This window comes from Pomacea canaliculata, linkage group LG14, assembly GCF_003073045.1.
Source record: "Pomacea canaliculata isolate SZHN2017 linkage group LG14, ASM307304v1, whole genome shotgun sequence".
NCBI lineage: Eukaryota > Metazoa > Mollusca > Gastropoda > Architaenioglossa > Ampullariidae > Pomacea > Pomacea canaliculata.
The window spans coordinates 6,537,391-6,551,151 of NC_037603.1; the positions used below are offsets into that span (position 1 = coordinate 6,537,391).

A 13,761-nucleotide genomic window follows, 5' to 3' on the forward strand; every position below is an offset into this window, starting at 1 on the left:
GAACCAACGGATGGTACGAAACTGGTGATGATGATTGGTTCATCGTAAATGTTACCAAGTTTAGCTGTTATACCTCCGTTATAAACCGTTGACTGTAGCAATATGCTGTCCATGTGCAAGCTATGACTAGTTTAATATGGAATCAGTGAGAAGGATGAACTGCCCTGCTGTCTTTCGGTCCTTTGGTGCATTCATGAGCTGTACAGATGTGGGATAGAGTGGTACAGCGATTAAACTAAAAATATCGCCGACACTATTAAAAATATTTCAAACATTTTACCCAGTCTGTAGTCGATTTTAACTTATTACTAGTTTCTAGTGCATTGCATTTGTCAAAAAGCTTGCTGTAGTATTAGTTGTTGCTTTTTTTACCAAGATGCTATGAAGCTTACTCTCTTGCCACAAAAGCAAACCTTTAGCTAATTGTTTCCGCTAATTCTTTCCACTAATTGTTTCCGCTGATTGTTGATACAAATTGAGAAGGTAGACATATCTTCACTTTCGCTTTAATTACACTGGTTGCCCTGTTTTAATAAAAGTTAGATATCTTTAACAACTAATTCATAAAAGAGGTTGTTGAAGACATTTCAGGGATTTTTTTTTGTTGTTGTTGCCTTTCTTCGGTTTGGTTTGTTTTGTACCGCCATCTTGGCTGATTGATGTAATATTTCAAAACTTGAATTGTTGATATGTTCCTTGGCTTTAGAGAACTTACTATAAGCTGTTGTTTATTTTCAATAATTTTTTTTAGTTTCTCAGGAGTCGTGGGGGTCAATATTTGTGGGCTTTGTTTATTGTGATACCCGGGAATGTAAACAGTTGCTGCTTTGTCCGGGACCTTGTGAAAATAGTTGCGTGGCCTTCAGAGCTGTGTGTGTGTGTGTGTGAGTGTGTTGGTGTGTGTGTTATGTGTGTGTGTTCGTGCGTGTACGGCTTCGAGACCGTAACATAAAGAGAAAGTAGAGATAGATCAGAAAGGTAGATAAAGCAGGGTACTTCGAAGGTGTAAAAAACAAAACAAAACAAAGAAACAGTACACCATTCAAAATATACGAGATGTACTTTTATAGCTGGTATAGAATATGAATATTAGTTGTGCTGAATGTAATTATCTCGTGTATATATATGTTTGCTTAGGTCGTCACATCGTATGCAAAAATACAATTATAGGTTTGCTGGTGTATGTAGAGATGTGAATATCAGTCCTGTATAATTCTTTAAAGGAGATTATAGTAAATAAATATTTTCTGCAAGATGCGAGAGATTTTAAAATGAATTTTGTTTTCCTTCAGAGAAGCTTTGTTCGAGTCCATTATTTTACATTCTTTTTCTGTTTTTCTTCTCACACACACACTCTCTCTCTCTGCCTCTACCTGTCTATATCTCGGTGAGTTAGTGTATGTCTGTGTGTATGTAAAGTCAGTCATTTGTCATCATATTTTATCCCCAGGTTAAAGACGATAGACAAAGAGCTTCTAATAGATTAAGGCTTTTATCAACACCATCAACACCATCAACACCATCAACACCATCAACACCATCAAACACCATCATCGAGCCAGCTGTGGGGAATGGGAACCTGAGTTCAAAGGGTGTTATGGACGGTAAGGCAGCGAAAGAGAGGCAACAAGTATCATATTTACAAAATTCTGACCAAAGAAGTGAACTCTAACACATCCCCCATTCCCTATCCAAACTACCAAAAAGTGTTTGTTTACTTTGTTAACAACCGGTGATCAAGTTGATGTAAATGTCCGCCATTTGCGCGATAATTCGACATTTCGAGACCACCAGAAAGTTTATACGATAAAACTAAATATAAGTTTAAAAATTGTCTTGTGTTCCATACATCATTAATCACTGAACAAATGCCTTATATAAAAGTATTTAATGAGAAGATTCCCAGTTCGTGGCAACAACATATTACCATTGCTTTAAAATGAGAAGTAAATGGCGAATTTTGTTATTGGAAAAAAAATAATTTAAAAATTAAAAAATTAAAAATTAAAAAAAATAAAAAAACAACGAAAATATACGTCCAGTCAGAAGGTAAGTCAATAGTTCTTTTTAATTATTTTTCGTCTTCGTTGACTTGTTTGATGTCCGGCTGCGGGATATCGGGTGCGATGCCGCCTCAGACTTCTTGGTATCAGCTTGGCTGTCTGACCCACCCCCAGCTTCAGAGCCGCCATTGTTGCCACCGTTGTCGATACTGTTGTTGTTGTTACTGGTGTTGGACTCGTTGGCGGATCCTCCATTCTCGTCCCTTTACCCCCTGCAGCGTTGCCATCTTCCTTGTCGCTGGTCAGGTCGTTGGCGGAGGCAAGAGCTTCGGCTGCACCTGCAGCTTCCGCAGCGGCTTCGGCAGGACTCGGTCCAGCGTCGGGCGCCGAGACCTCACTTCCGGTACCAGCCTCCGATGCTGCCGCCACCTCTGCGGCAACCTCAGCAACATTGCCGTGGATGGATCCTGCCTGCGCCTCGATCGCCTCCTGCAACTCGCCCAGCTTCTCGCTGTAGGCGCCCAGGTCTCCTCCTCTCAGCTTGCGACAACTCCTCCAGCGTCTGCACCAACTCCTCCATCACCTCATCGTTGTCGTCCTCATCGCTGCTGTCCTCGTCCTCCACCGCTTGCACTGCATCGACTGCGGCAGTCTCCAGGCTGCGGATGTGTCTGGCACCTGCTGCGTCCTCCACACGCACGGCACGGGCTGAGTCTGCTGGCAGGTAAGCAGCCAGACAGCCGGTCAGCATGCCTGTGAACATTTCGCGAAAAAACATAGGGCAAAGGTTACTTACGGAAACAGCAGCCAAGATGGTCTCCACTCCTCTTTCATGTTTAGAGTACGAGCTACTCTTACGACTCGTTTAATGCTTGAAATTAGGGACAGGTAATCTTGGGGTCAAAGGTGAGCTCTAGGTGGGTTACTGTTTGCGACAGGACATGCAAAGGGTAGATACCTTCTTTATAATTTATGTTAATGTGCACCATGCATTCATCTGTCGTATCTTGTTCCTCTTTATGTTTTTTTTTTTTCGAGCCTGCTTGTTTCGTATTTGGACATTCTATTTTTTTCTAATTATTACGTGTCATTTCCTTACTACAGTCATAACCGTATGTCAACGTGCCAACGTGTTGTCATTTTTTTCAAAACAGAACCAGCTTTGTTCTGAGCAACATCCGGAAACATTAAATCTTGTGAGATGACTGAACTTGTCGCTTTTTTATGATGTTTGCACACATTCGAGGCCAACTTTTTAAAATGTCTTGAAGAAAACAGAAACAACAATTAATGTCCGGAAACTTGTCATTTCTCGACCTTGACATCAACCTCTGAGTATTCGGCCAGAGCGAGACAAAAGGAACAAGTGGAAGGACTATCTACATGATTGCTTAGCCCTGACCCAAGAACAGCTGGGTAGCAACATTGTGTCCTCCTCAGAGACAGGACTTGGGTAGCCTAACTGAAGTTGGATGAATGACATACTCTTGTCTTCGTATACTGTGAACTGGATGTCCGTAACATCTGATTCGATAAACAACACACGAAAATAAATCACAGTCTGTAAGTGACTTTCTCGTGCTTTACATTCCTCTGCTTATTGTTAGCATAAAGCTCAACTGACTGTGAACAGGTAGGTACAAATACATTCTTCAGCTTCTGTTTATCATAAATTGTTGTCTTCGTGTCCTGACGGGACAAGGACGACTCCACTGACGATGACGAATCTCCCGGCGAGGGGAGGGGCAGGAGACTGGCATTTATAAATAACAAACATGGCAACTTTGCTAGACACAAGGTCTATTGTTAGCAGTGTTCTTAATGTCTTGACCCAACAAACAAGTTTCATGTGACAGTTCTAAACAAATACGAGTCTTACTAACCGAGTTCCTTGGTTGTGAATGGAGTCTGTGACTTCTGCACGTACAACACTTGACAGGTTGAGCTCAGGGGGAATGTATGAGTACAAGTCATGAGTACAACTCGTGAGCAGTATAGATCACATGTACTATTATATATACACATAAGAAAATGAAAGAAAAAAATCCATCTCCTTGCGGATCAAACTTCTTCCACACATAAAACGCACACACATGAACATACACTTTGTAATACCTTACACACTGCTATATGTTGCATATAGATATAGTAAAGACATACAGCTGTATGCATGGACGCACTCTCAAACACACATACACACACAGACTTGAAGGAGATACATTCAACCCAGTGGATCTCAGGGTTTTACTAATTCGTCAAAGAAACTGTTCTCAGGTAGGGTGCTCTGGTCTGGCCATGTGTACACCTGTCTCCATGCGACTACAAATGGTAAGTGTCCAAAATGTGTCAGCCACAGTCTCACACGCCCTGGAGTGACCTGAGAAGATTTTACCGACAGACGGCAGGTGAGAGCCAACAGTTCTCACTAGATACACACACCGACAGGTGGAGTCAGACGTCCAGCTTCATGTTACTATTATCGCCAAAAGAATGAACCTTCTCTTTGCCTCCTGTTGGCTATTTGCACCATGTTGTGTAGTAAATAAACACGGCCAACTGCAATCTGTATACGTTTACTGGCCACAGTATTCCTTTACTATTCTCCTCTTCACCAAGGAACCGTCATTATAAACAAAAGCTAAAAAATAACCAATTTCTTATTAAGCAAATGTTTCGACTCCAGACTGGAAGAAAACAGCTTCGGACAACTTTTGGGAAACACGCTGCAGGGTGTGTCACATGGACGACTTTCAAAAAAGAAAAAAAAATTAAAACCATATTTGAAAAATAAATAATTTAAGAACGTAGCAAGTGTTGGGTCTTACAAGACTACATGGAATATTGGAGAAACAGAATGTTGTTTGAGTCAAGCCTCTGTCCGTGCAACAGAAGAATTTTTTTAAATACTTTTTTGGAAAGCGTTCAATGTGTATTTTTAACTCGTCCCTTACTGTCGACAGTAAAGACAAGACCCAAAAAACAACCAATAAGAAAAAGAACAGCGAACATTCTAAGATATATACATTTCTCTGCAGTTGTATTCGAGGTGGTATTCACTTTTAATGATGTCTGTCATTTGCACTCTTCAAAAAATCTCCTTTGCACTAAACATCCCTCCACCGAGCTTGTGCTCACATATCAGGTACACATAGAGTAAGAAAAATCTTTCTTTAAACAATCTTTTCTGCGTTTATAATCCTTTGTTGTCGGTGTTGGGATTTTTTTGTTTTTTTGTTTTTTTTTTTTTGACAATTGGTTCTCATGCAAGTAGTTCTTATAAAATGAGTTTTTTTTATTGTACTCCATCAATATAATAATTTCTGCATATAGATAAAACAGAAAGTGTTTTGAGTTTCATCAGATACATAGGAAGAAATAACTCACCAATGCCGACGAGAACAAGCGAGACTTTGCGAGACGTGAAGCACTGTAGGACTGTCATGGACTACTGTCAGCAGGCGTATGACTCGCGTCCTTGTGGAGAACTGGAGAATTTCTGGTCCACTGTGCTTCTTATAGTTGTTTTCTGTTTCAGGAATTCACAAAACTGTTAAATTACAGAAGCAGACCTTTGTTTCAGAGAGTTATTTGTCCTCAACCGACGACAACTCACATCAATCATCCTCGTGTTTTATTTGTCACACACCTCCCACCAAGACACAACATATCCTCAGGTCTCTTCCTGGAAGCATCACCAAGGACGGTCTTAAAGTCCAATTGGAAGCAAATTTAATGTGATGTCGAGCAGGACTTTCTGCATAACGGGACAAAGGTTTGATAAAGTTGTAGGACACAGGACTTTGCATTCCTCCACACATCCATCCAGTCTGATTATATTAAAAAAAAATATCTGCACGAAACACAACTGCTTTAGTTTCACATAAGCAACTTTCCCACGTTTGAACAGTAGTAGTACGTATTACATGAGTAAACACAAACATTATCTTGTATAGTTTCTTGCTAAGCTTTTGTAGAAGTGCTGTGTGAAAACAAAAAAATTCGCAATGCTCCCTCAAAAATTTTAATAACAGCAGCCCAGTAACTTTTTGTCACGTGATAATTTAATGGCGGCCTCAAACATCGCCCACGATGACAGGTGTAGACTAACCCTGTCCCAGCCTGAGACCACCTGTAATTAAAAGTCTAACAACAAGCTGTTTTTTAATTGAAGAGGCAGTGAGCAATACAGAAATGTGCACACATCGCTTGCAAGTACCCAGGGTACATTCCCTGTGTCTCTACAGACACCTCGAAATAATAATTACCTGCTTTTAAAAAGATTAGAGTTTTAGGATATGGTGAAGGGCTTAACTCTGTGGCTGGCAGGTGTTATTATCCTGTAAATGTTGTCGCCACACCTGAGCAATTATCTGCCCCTGCTTGTGTCCAAAGCATCGCTCCTGTTATTTTATCTCCCTTGTTGAGGTACAACAATGGGGTGTGTGTTTCTTTCTTGGCAAAGTCTAGGTCATGGAGCAGCTGGAGCGTGTGAAAAAATAAGGCTGAGTGTCTCATGTCTATCAGATGTTTCTCTCCTTGCACATTTCATTGTCAACATTATCATTGTCAACTTTTTATAAAGGCAAACAACTTTTAAAAAATATCTAAAGACCTCAGCATATTTTTCCCTTAGAGCAGTGTTTTTCTATTACTAGTAACCTTTGGTTCACATGTAGATTGTGCAGAAGTCAACACAAATAAAGCATTGAGCGACTTGCAGCTGCGTTGTTTCGTTTACGGGTCTTCTAAAGAAAACTCAAATCGAAACTAAAACCAGCTGGCTTCCAGGAAGGACGATGATTTAAGGTCAGGCTAAAGTGTTTCCTCTCGTGAAAAGTGCGGATGTTGACATCTGAATGGAGTGAACTCTCTTCTATTTTCATCTAAGACGATTTTCAAGTAATTAGTCTCATAAATTCTTCCTCACCACCTAATGTCTTTGTTTTTGTAACATAAACCACTTTTAGGGAGGCTCTAACAATCCATTGACACCTGTGCACTAGGTGTATTAAGGTAAATTAGTCTATCAGTGTACAAAGTGTGTTAGAGAAGACGAGCAATGGGAACGCCGTAGTTTGTTTTTATTATTATATTATTTATTATTTAAAACTTTTAACATTCTGTGAACTTTAGAAATCTGAATGCATTCGCTAATTTTACTTTCAATTCAAAAGCTGTAATGTTTTACTTTGAAAATAGGATATATTATAGCACTCATACTTTATTGGGAGCCATGCCCCAAATGTTGTTGTGGGATTGACAGCAATAACAACAAATAACAACAATATTAAATTAGCACAGCACTTCAACCCATTACTATCATGGTCTTAGCGCTAATACACTAAGCAGCAAACAATGGGGTTGAAATACTTCCCAAAATGCAGAGTTGAATAATATTATCTTAGTTTTTTCAAACACATTTGCAATATACCTGATATTGTATGGTATGTATAATGATGAAAGTCGTGGTAATGAGAAGTATTAAATTAATGTTTATTTAATGCAATATAAAACAACTTTTAAACCATCATTTTCATGAGAATGAATATCTCTGGCAAAACATACTCAGCAGAATTCCAGATATATACTTAACAAATTTTGTCTTTCAATACACAAGCAACAGATGACACACACAATAATGAATTTGCAAATCAAAATGGTTTAATTCAAATAATCTGTATAACAATGTAATATAATCCCTTGCATCAAGTGCAAATGTGAAGATAATATTATTGAAAACTGTACTGATGAATACCAAAATTAAAAAAGACAGCACTCAGTTTTTACAGCACAGATTTTTTTTGTTGAAACTGCCTATTTGGATTATTAAAGATGGTCATTTGGTGTGTGTGTGTAAAAGTCTGCCATCTAAACTTCAAACATTCTGATTCACAGAAACATGATAAACCTCATGGTTATATTGATACATAAGTCCGTACATATTTCTTTCACAATTATTATGTGGAGACTCTGTAGACAGGTTACAAAACTCAATAATAACCACAAAACACATAACTTGGATGCTATTTATACTGGCAGTATTATGAACATGTTCTTAAGCTATGTTTTATCTGTAATCATTGTGTAAGGGATGATGCCATGGTCTTAATAAATCTTACAACTGTCAGAAGGGTGCTGGCTGTTGATAAACTAAACAAACTTGCATGTGTTCTTTTTTAGGTCTTTTATTACTTTACTCAGGTCGTTTGTATCTTACATACTACTTAAAATCGTTTGTATGCCTACCTTTACCGTTTGTTTTAATTGCAGCAATTAATTTTGTATTTGACAGGGTTTTGTCTTGATACAGTGATATATCAAAGACTTTTCCCTCCGACCATTTACTTCCGTTCTAACTGAAGTTTTCTTTCAAGCCAGTTCAACCCTACCCCTAACTCAAGCAAGTCTACTTAATCCTATTTCCAATCTGAGAATAACTAAATATATATTAAAAGCTGGCTATTTCTCGAAAAAAAGCAGATATTCAAAACATTTATTTTGCCCTCAGATTCAGCATTTGGACACAATTTCAGTCGTCATCGAACCACAGCCGGTAATTTGTTGTTTGTTTCGGTTTTTTTAAGGAAAAAGAGTCCTGCAGTGATTATTCAGAACAAGGTCAAGTCTCTATTATGGGAGGTCAGCCTGCAAGGAAACGCCGACGAAAGAACAGTAAGGACCATATAATGTAGAGCCTCCAGAACTACTCACCCACACCTGTTCTCCCTGTGCTCTGTACACTGTGGCTACACAGCTTACTGCAACATTTGAGTTTGAGTTTGCACTTGACAGAATGTGGAGCGATTGTCACTTAAAGACAATAATGCTGTTGATGATGACGAGCCATAATAGCTGGCTGTGTGGGCTGCGGTGAGCACAAAGAAGTAAGTCGCATTAAAGGGGGCAGTAAACACTCCTGTAGCTGTATTGTAGGCATTTCCTTCATTTCTCTAGCTTGAGAAAACACCACGCGCTGTCCGGAATTAATATATAAATTGCCACTTAGACGGCCTTCAAACATGACATTCTTGGAGCCAAGTTCTAGAAACACAAAAGGGCAATAAAAAAAAAAGATTATTTTTCAGCATCAACCTAGTGTTAGACATTACATTTTAAATATCAATAACATGCTAATATAGAAAGGCCACAAAAGACTAAATTGCCTTAAGAATAGTTATTTAATAATTAAAGAAATAAATATCTTGCAATACATTTCCAAGAATAAGTAGTAAAGGTAAAACAGAGTTGTACATCAACATAACAAATAATGTATACAAGCTAGTTACACACAGTGTGAATTTTGTTAAACGGTGATTTTGACCTCATGATTTTCTTGAAAGAGCTTTATGGTTTGTCATTAGTTTTACTAAAATTCTGTTCTTAAGAATACTTTCATCATACCAAGGAAGTATCTCTGTTGAGAGTTGATGATTTCCGTGAGGTTCTGGTTCTCCTCTCTCAGTCGGTCCATTTCTGTCATCATCTCTTGTTTATCTGTCTTTATAATCTCCTGCTCGCCTTCCAGCAGTGACAGCCTCACCTTCACCTCGTCCACAGTCACTGAAGAGACTTCAAGCACACTGGCATTGTGGGGTAGGCACGACACGGGCGGTAACTTGGAGGACAGGCGACACGTGTAGTTACCTCCCTCCACGGGGTTGGGCAAGGTCAGAAAAAATTTACCGTCGATGTGCGTTGAGACAAGTTGTGTTTCACCAGAAGGAAACTGTCCAACAAATAAGAATCATTATTAATAATACTGAATATTACTGCCAATTCGAAGTTTACTTACTGTATTAATGACTTCTTATCTACAACACCATAATCTGTCTACTCATTCATCCATCCATTTATCCAGTTATACACACCGTCCATTCCACAGAGACAGGCGGGTGTCCAGTGATGATGTAATCTCCACACGACAGCTGCACGTGCAGCTGGCCAGTCTTGTTGTCGTGGACCGTCAAACGCTCCTGTTGTGCTTTCAGAGCCTTGCTGTGGTCAACCAGGGCCTCTTAAATAAATGATTAGAACACAGTAAATACAAAATATGAACATCATACGAACTGGCTAATACTGTATTTTAGGGTCCCTTTAGGTGCTTTTTTTATTCTGCTGATTTCCTACACTTAGTTTAGTTTTATTGAATTGTATAATGTTTGATATTGTTTTGGGTTTTTTAAAAATATTTGTGTCTGATATCAACATATTACATCTCGTGTTATCAGGGTACACACTTAACAACAAAAGGGTCAATATTTTGTTATCGATATTTTAAATCAACAGAAACAATGAATATGAATCACACGTATGCTTTATGAAGTTGTATTTAGAGAAAAAAATAATTAATTGAAAATACACTAAGGAAAGAAAAAAAGAGAAACACCCACTAAAACATACACACTAAAAGATAGCTTGCATATATGTACTAGTGAGAAAACATAATGCATTTAAACGTGTACATTTCACTATAAACTTGTAAATTTCACTAAAATATGTAATTAATACAATCAAAAGGTTGGAGAAATAGTTCAGAAGGACTGAAAGAAATAGGAGATACGACAGAGAGATAAAAGAGAATACATTGAAGGCATTAACACTGAGATTAACGGTAAAAAAAAGATGGAGAGAGAGAAATGTTAGACACCAAGGACTACAAGTTCTTGCCTTCTGCTACTACAAGAGACACAGTGCGCATGTGCGTGGCGAAACATGATGAGTTGAGGACAGTCACCGCCACCGAGTATTGTCCGCTGTCTCTTCCGGTGACAAGGGTCAGTGTAATTCCTTCTTCCGGTGCATAGTATAGTCTGTTAGAGTAAGAGGAGGACAGAGGGAAAAAGAGATTTTCGACGATGGCGGCGATAGCTGTACGGCTGTTGTTTCCTGGGTCAAAGTACCACTTGACATCCTCAACCACTTCTCCCTCCTGTACCGCGTACCGCCAGCTCATGGTGACTGTGTCGTCTACACACGCGTAGATGTCAGCGCCATCTTGGAGGTCAGAGATCCACTCAAAAGAGTTTACTCCTGAATGAGAAAAAAGTTACAAAATGTATTTTAATATTTAACTCTTCTAGTCCCACTACCATAGAGCTCTCAAGCTGAAGTATTATTGTAAATGTGTTCATAATTAGGGACATTAATGTCATTAAACAACAAAGACAAAGACTGTTACTAATATTAGGATCATTACCATTAAATAAAAACCACACATCACCATCGTTGATTTGAAATGTGCAATAGTACTGATAGAGCAAAGTTATTTTCTTATTAGGAATACATCGAAAGTCATAACGCTTCGAAACTTACTTTTCTCTAAGTTATTAAGGAGTTTTTTTGTTGTTGGTTTTTTTTTTTTGTTGTGTTTTTTTTTTTTTATAGACTAGCTCTTACTCATCGGGTGTGCTACCTACCCTCATTTTTCTCTCGTCATGGTTTTTGTGCTAGTTTTAAATCTAGTACACACCCGCAAATAACCGACCTTGGACAAAAGACCTTGTTTATCTGTCAAATGTGAATAACAAAAGTTGTTCCTGGGGTGAGTCGCTGAGCCACAGGTTAGCTCACCACCCGGTCTCACTCATCCTGTATACACCGTGTGTCACACCTGCTTTGTTCGTGTGTTTGGTGCGGAGGATAAGACAGGTTTCATTCACACTAAGAAGTTCATGAATATTTTAAAAGGATTTATTTACACTATTTACACATGCATACCAACCTAAGAGACCTAGGGCGACATATCTGCCAGCTGTCTACAACAGTCTTAATCAGTCAGATGCCCTGAGTTGTCTCAGCATGAGGTGCACCGAGTGCGCTGGTCATTTCGCGTTTAGTTGCTGAGGAAAGCATGTGGATATATCTACCGCAAGTGTGTACTACTTTCTTCCTTTAGCAAAAATCTTGGATGTTATTTCTACAATTCTATTCTTTTCTACTCATTCCTAGCGACTCCTCATGCATACTCCTATCATCTTTTTCACTAACACCTAATCCTTTTGGATGAACGAACTAAATCCAACTGTATTCTGAGAAAGATGGAGGGAAAGAGTACTCATTAGGTTATTTTAAATAAATACTATCTAGACTCTGCTTTATGAACAATTTTACGCCTTACTAGTTCTTTACATTTATCTTTCGTATTAGGTAAGCAAAAGTCTCTATTCTGTCAGACTTCAGGTATGAGAAGATTTGAAATTCTAACATCATAGATAAGATGAACTTCTACATTGCATTCTTCCAGCTATTCATCTACATTTATGGATCACTCGCAAAACTGTTGAACCTCATAGTCTTATAAAGTGCAAGAACATCTGAAAAGTATAAAATACTGTCTCATAGAGTGCGACTTCTTGGTGACCAATGCCGATCTGATAAAGCTTGCCATATTAAAGGGTTAAAAAAATTGTTTTGAGCTAACGGAACTTGACATGTTTACAATTAGCCCGAGTGGAATAATAATAATAATTGAGTTGCTTTTCTCTAACAATGTAATAGTGTGTCTTCTCTTACCTCGACAGAAAATCAAAAGAACAATGGTCGTCAACAATGTTCGCCTCATGATCTTGCCGGGTCTCCGAGCAAGAAACTGTCTTGACTCTTAAACACAAACTTCCCTCTGAAAGCGGTTGAAATTAATGTCAGTTTTTGTCAGTGCTTGAAGGTTCTGAACAACAGACCTCTAAGGCAAAGAGGCAGACACCACAAACAACCAAGGGTTATTCCAATGCGCAATGTTCACGAGACTATATAAACTCAAACAGAAAGTAAAACTGTCTTTTTTTTTCCAAGAAAGACGATTGTTTAACTTTGTGAAGGACCTGTCGTGGCATGCAGGGGAGTGAGTGAGATCACAATGAACCTTGCACCTAGTGGTTGGAAGCTTTCCTGTATTATAAAGCTGTCATTGTTGGTATTATGCTGTGACTCATGTCCCTCTGGTGGAGTGGAATACCCGGCTTGGGGTCATGGGAGGCAACTCAACAGGGGGCGCAGCAGGTTACAAGCCGCTGACTTGTAATCTGAGTCTTGTTAATGATAATTGTCATTGTTTGTCACTTCAGCTACCGGCGATGGGTTGTGAACCTGTAAATGTTTGCTTTCTTGACTTTCCTCACCTTGATAACATGGGTGGATTGATGACAGTTCTTGTGAATGATTTAGTGATGGCGACATGTCAGCATGATGGAAGATAAAAGGGCTGTATAATGATTACCAGGAAAGAACTGCCATTATTAAAACATTCACAATTGCCTAAAATAAAAGCTTTATGTAATGTTTTGTGCATTTTCTTCACTTTACTCTGTTTTCCATAGAAAAATTCATTTGCTACAATTTTCTTAATATTACACTATATTCAGTGATGATTTCTTATGAAAATACTGTCAGAAATCACCTTTAATAAAAGTGCTTTTAATAAAACTGTTAACTGCTTATTCATCCGCCTTTCCCATTACAGCATGGCAAGGGACGTAACCGAGATAAAAGACGTATGACATGCACAGTAGGCTCCCTTCTTAAAGATTTTACACATCACACTTTTAATAGTCTTTAAAATAAGTTGTGCACCTTTAGAGGGGAAATAAAAAAATGATAATTCGCTAGTCTCGTTCCAGATTAAAAATTTCTTTTAATAGAAATCTTAATTTAGCAATAAACGGACTTTGGTGTTGAAGATACAAATCGTTTGGTGCTCCACATGGGTCGCAGAGTGTGGAATGCAAGCTTTGACTTTTTTAAAATATTCTTTATCTTCACC

The 13,761-nt window shown here is 38.6% G+C and overlaps 2 protein-coding genes across 2 annotated transcripts; both read right to left on the minus strand.

The window, feature by feature from the left end:
- Positions 1-1,963: 1,963 nt before the first annotated feature.
- LOC112555163 lies at positions 1,964-5,658 on the minus strand. The gene is made up of 2 exons (XM_025223416.1): positions 5,388-5,658; positions 1,964-2,756 (listed from the first exon to the last, which is right to left on the minus strand). The coding sequence occupies exons 1-2, from the start codon at positions 5,443-5,445 to the stop codon at positions 2,446-2,448; spliced, it is 369 nt and encodes a 122-aa protein (XP_025079201.1). The 5' UTR covers positions 5,446-5,658; the 3' UTR covers positions 1,964-2,445.
- Positions 5,659-7,642: 1,984 nt separating this feature from the next.
- LOC112555614 lies at positions 7,643-12,759 on the minus strand. The gene is made up of 5 exons (XM_025224042.1): positions 12,516-12,759; positions 10,671-11,033; positions 9,872-10,017; positions 9,405-9,729; positions 7,643-9,044 (listed from the first exon to the last, which is right to left on the minus strand). The coding sequence occupies exons 1-5, from the start codon at positions 12,562-12,564 to the stop codon at positions 8,815-8,817; spliced, it is 1,113 nt and encodes a 370-aa protein (XP_025079827.1). The 5' UTR covers positions 12,565-12,759; the 3' UTR covers positions 7,643-8,814.
- Between the last annotated feature and the right edge of the window lie 1,002 nt (positions 12,760-13,761).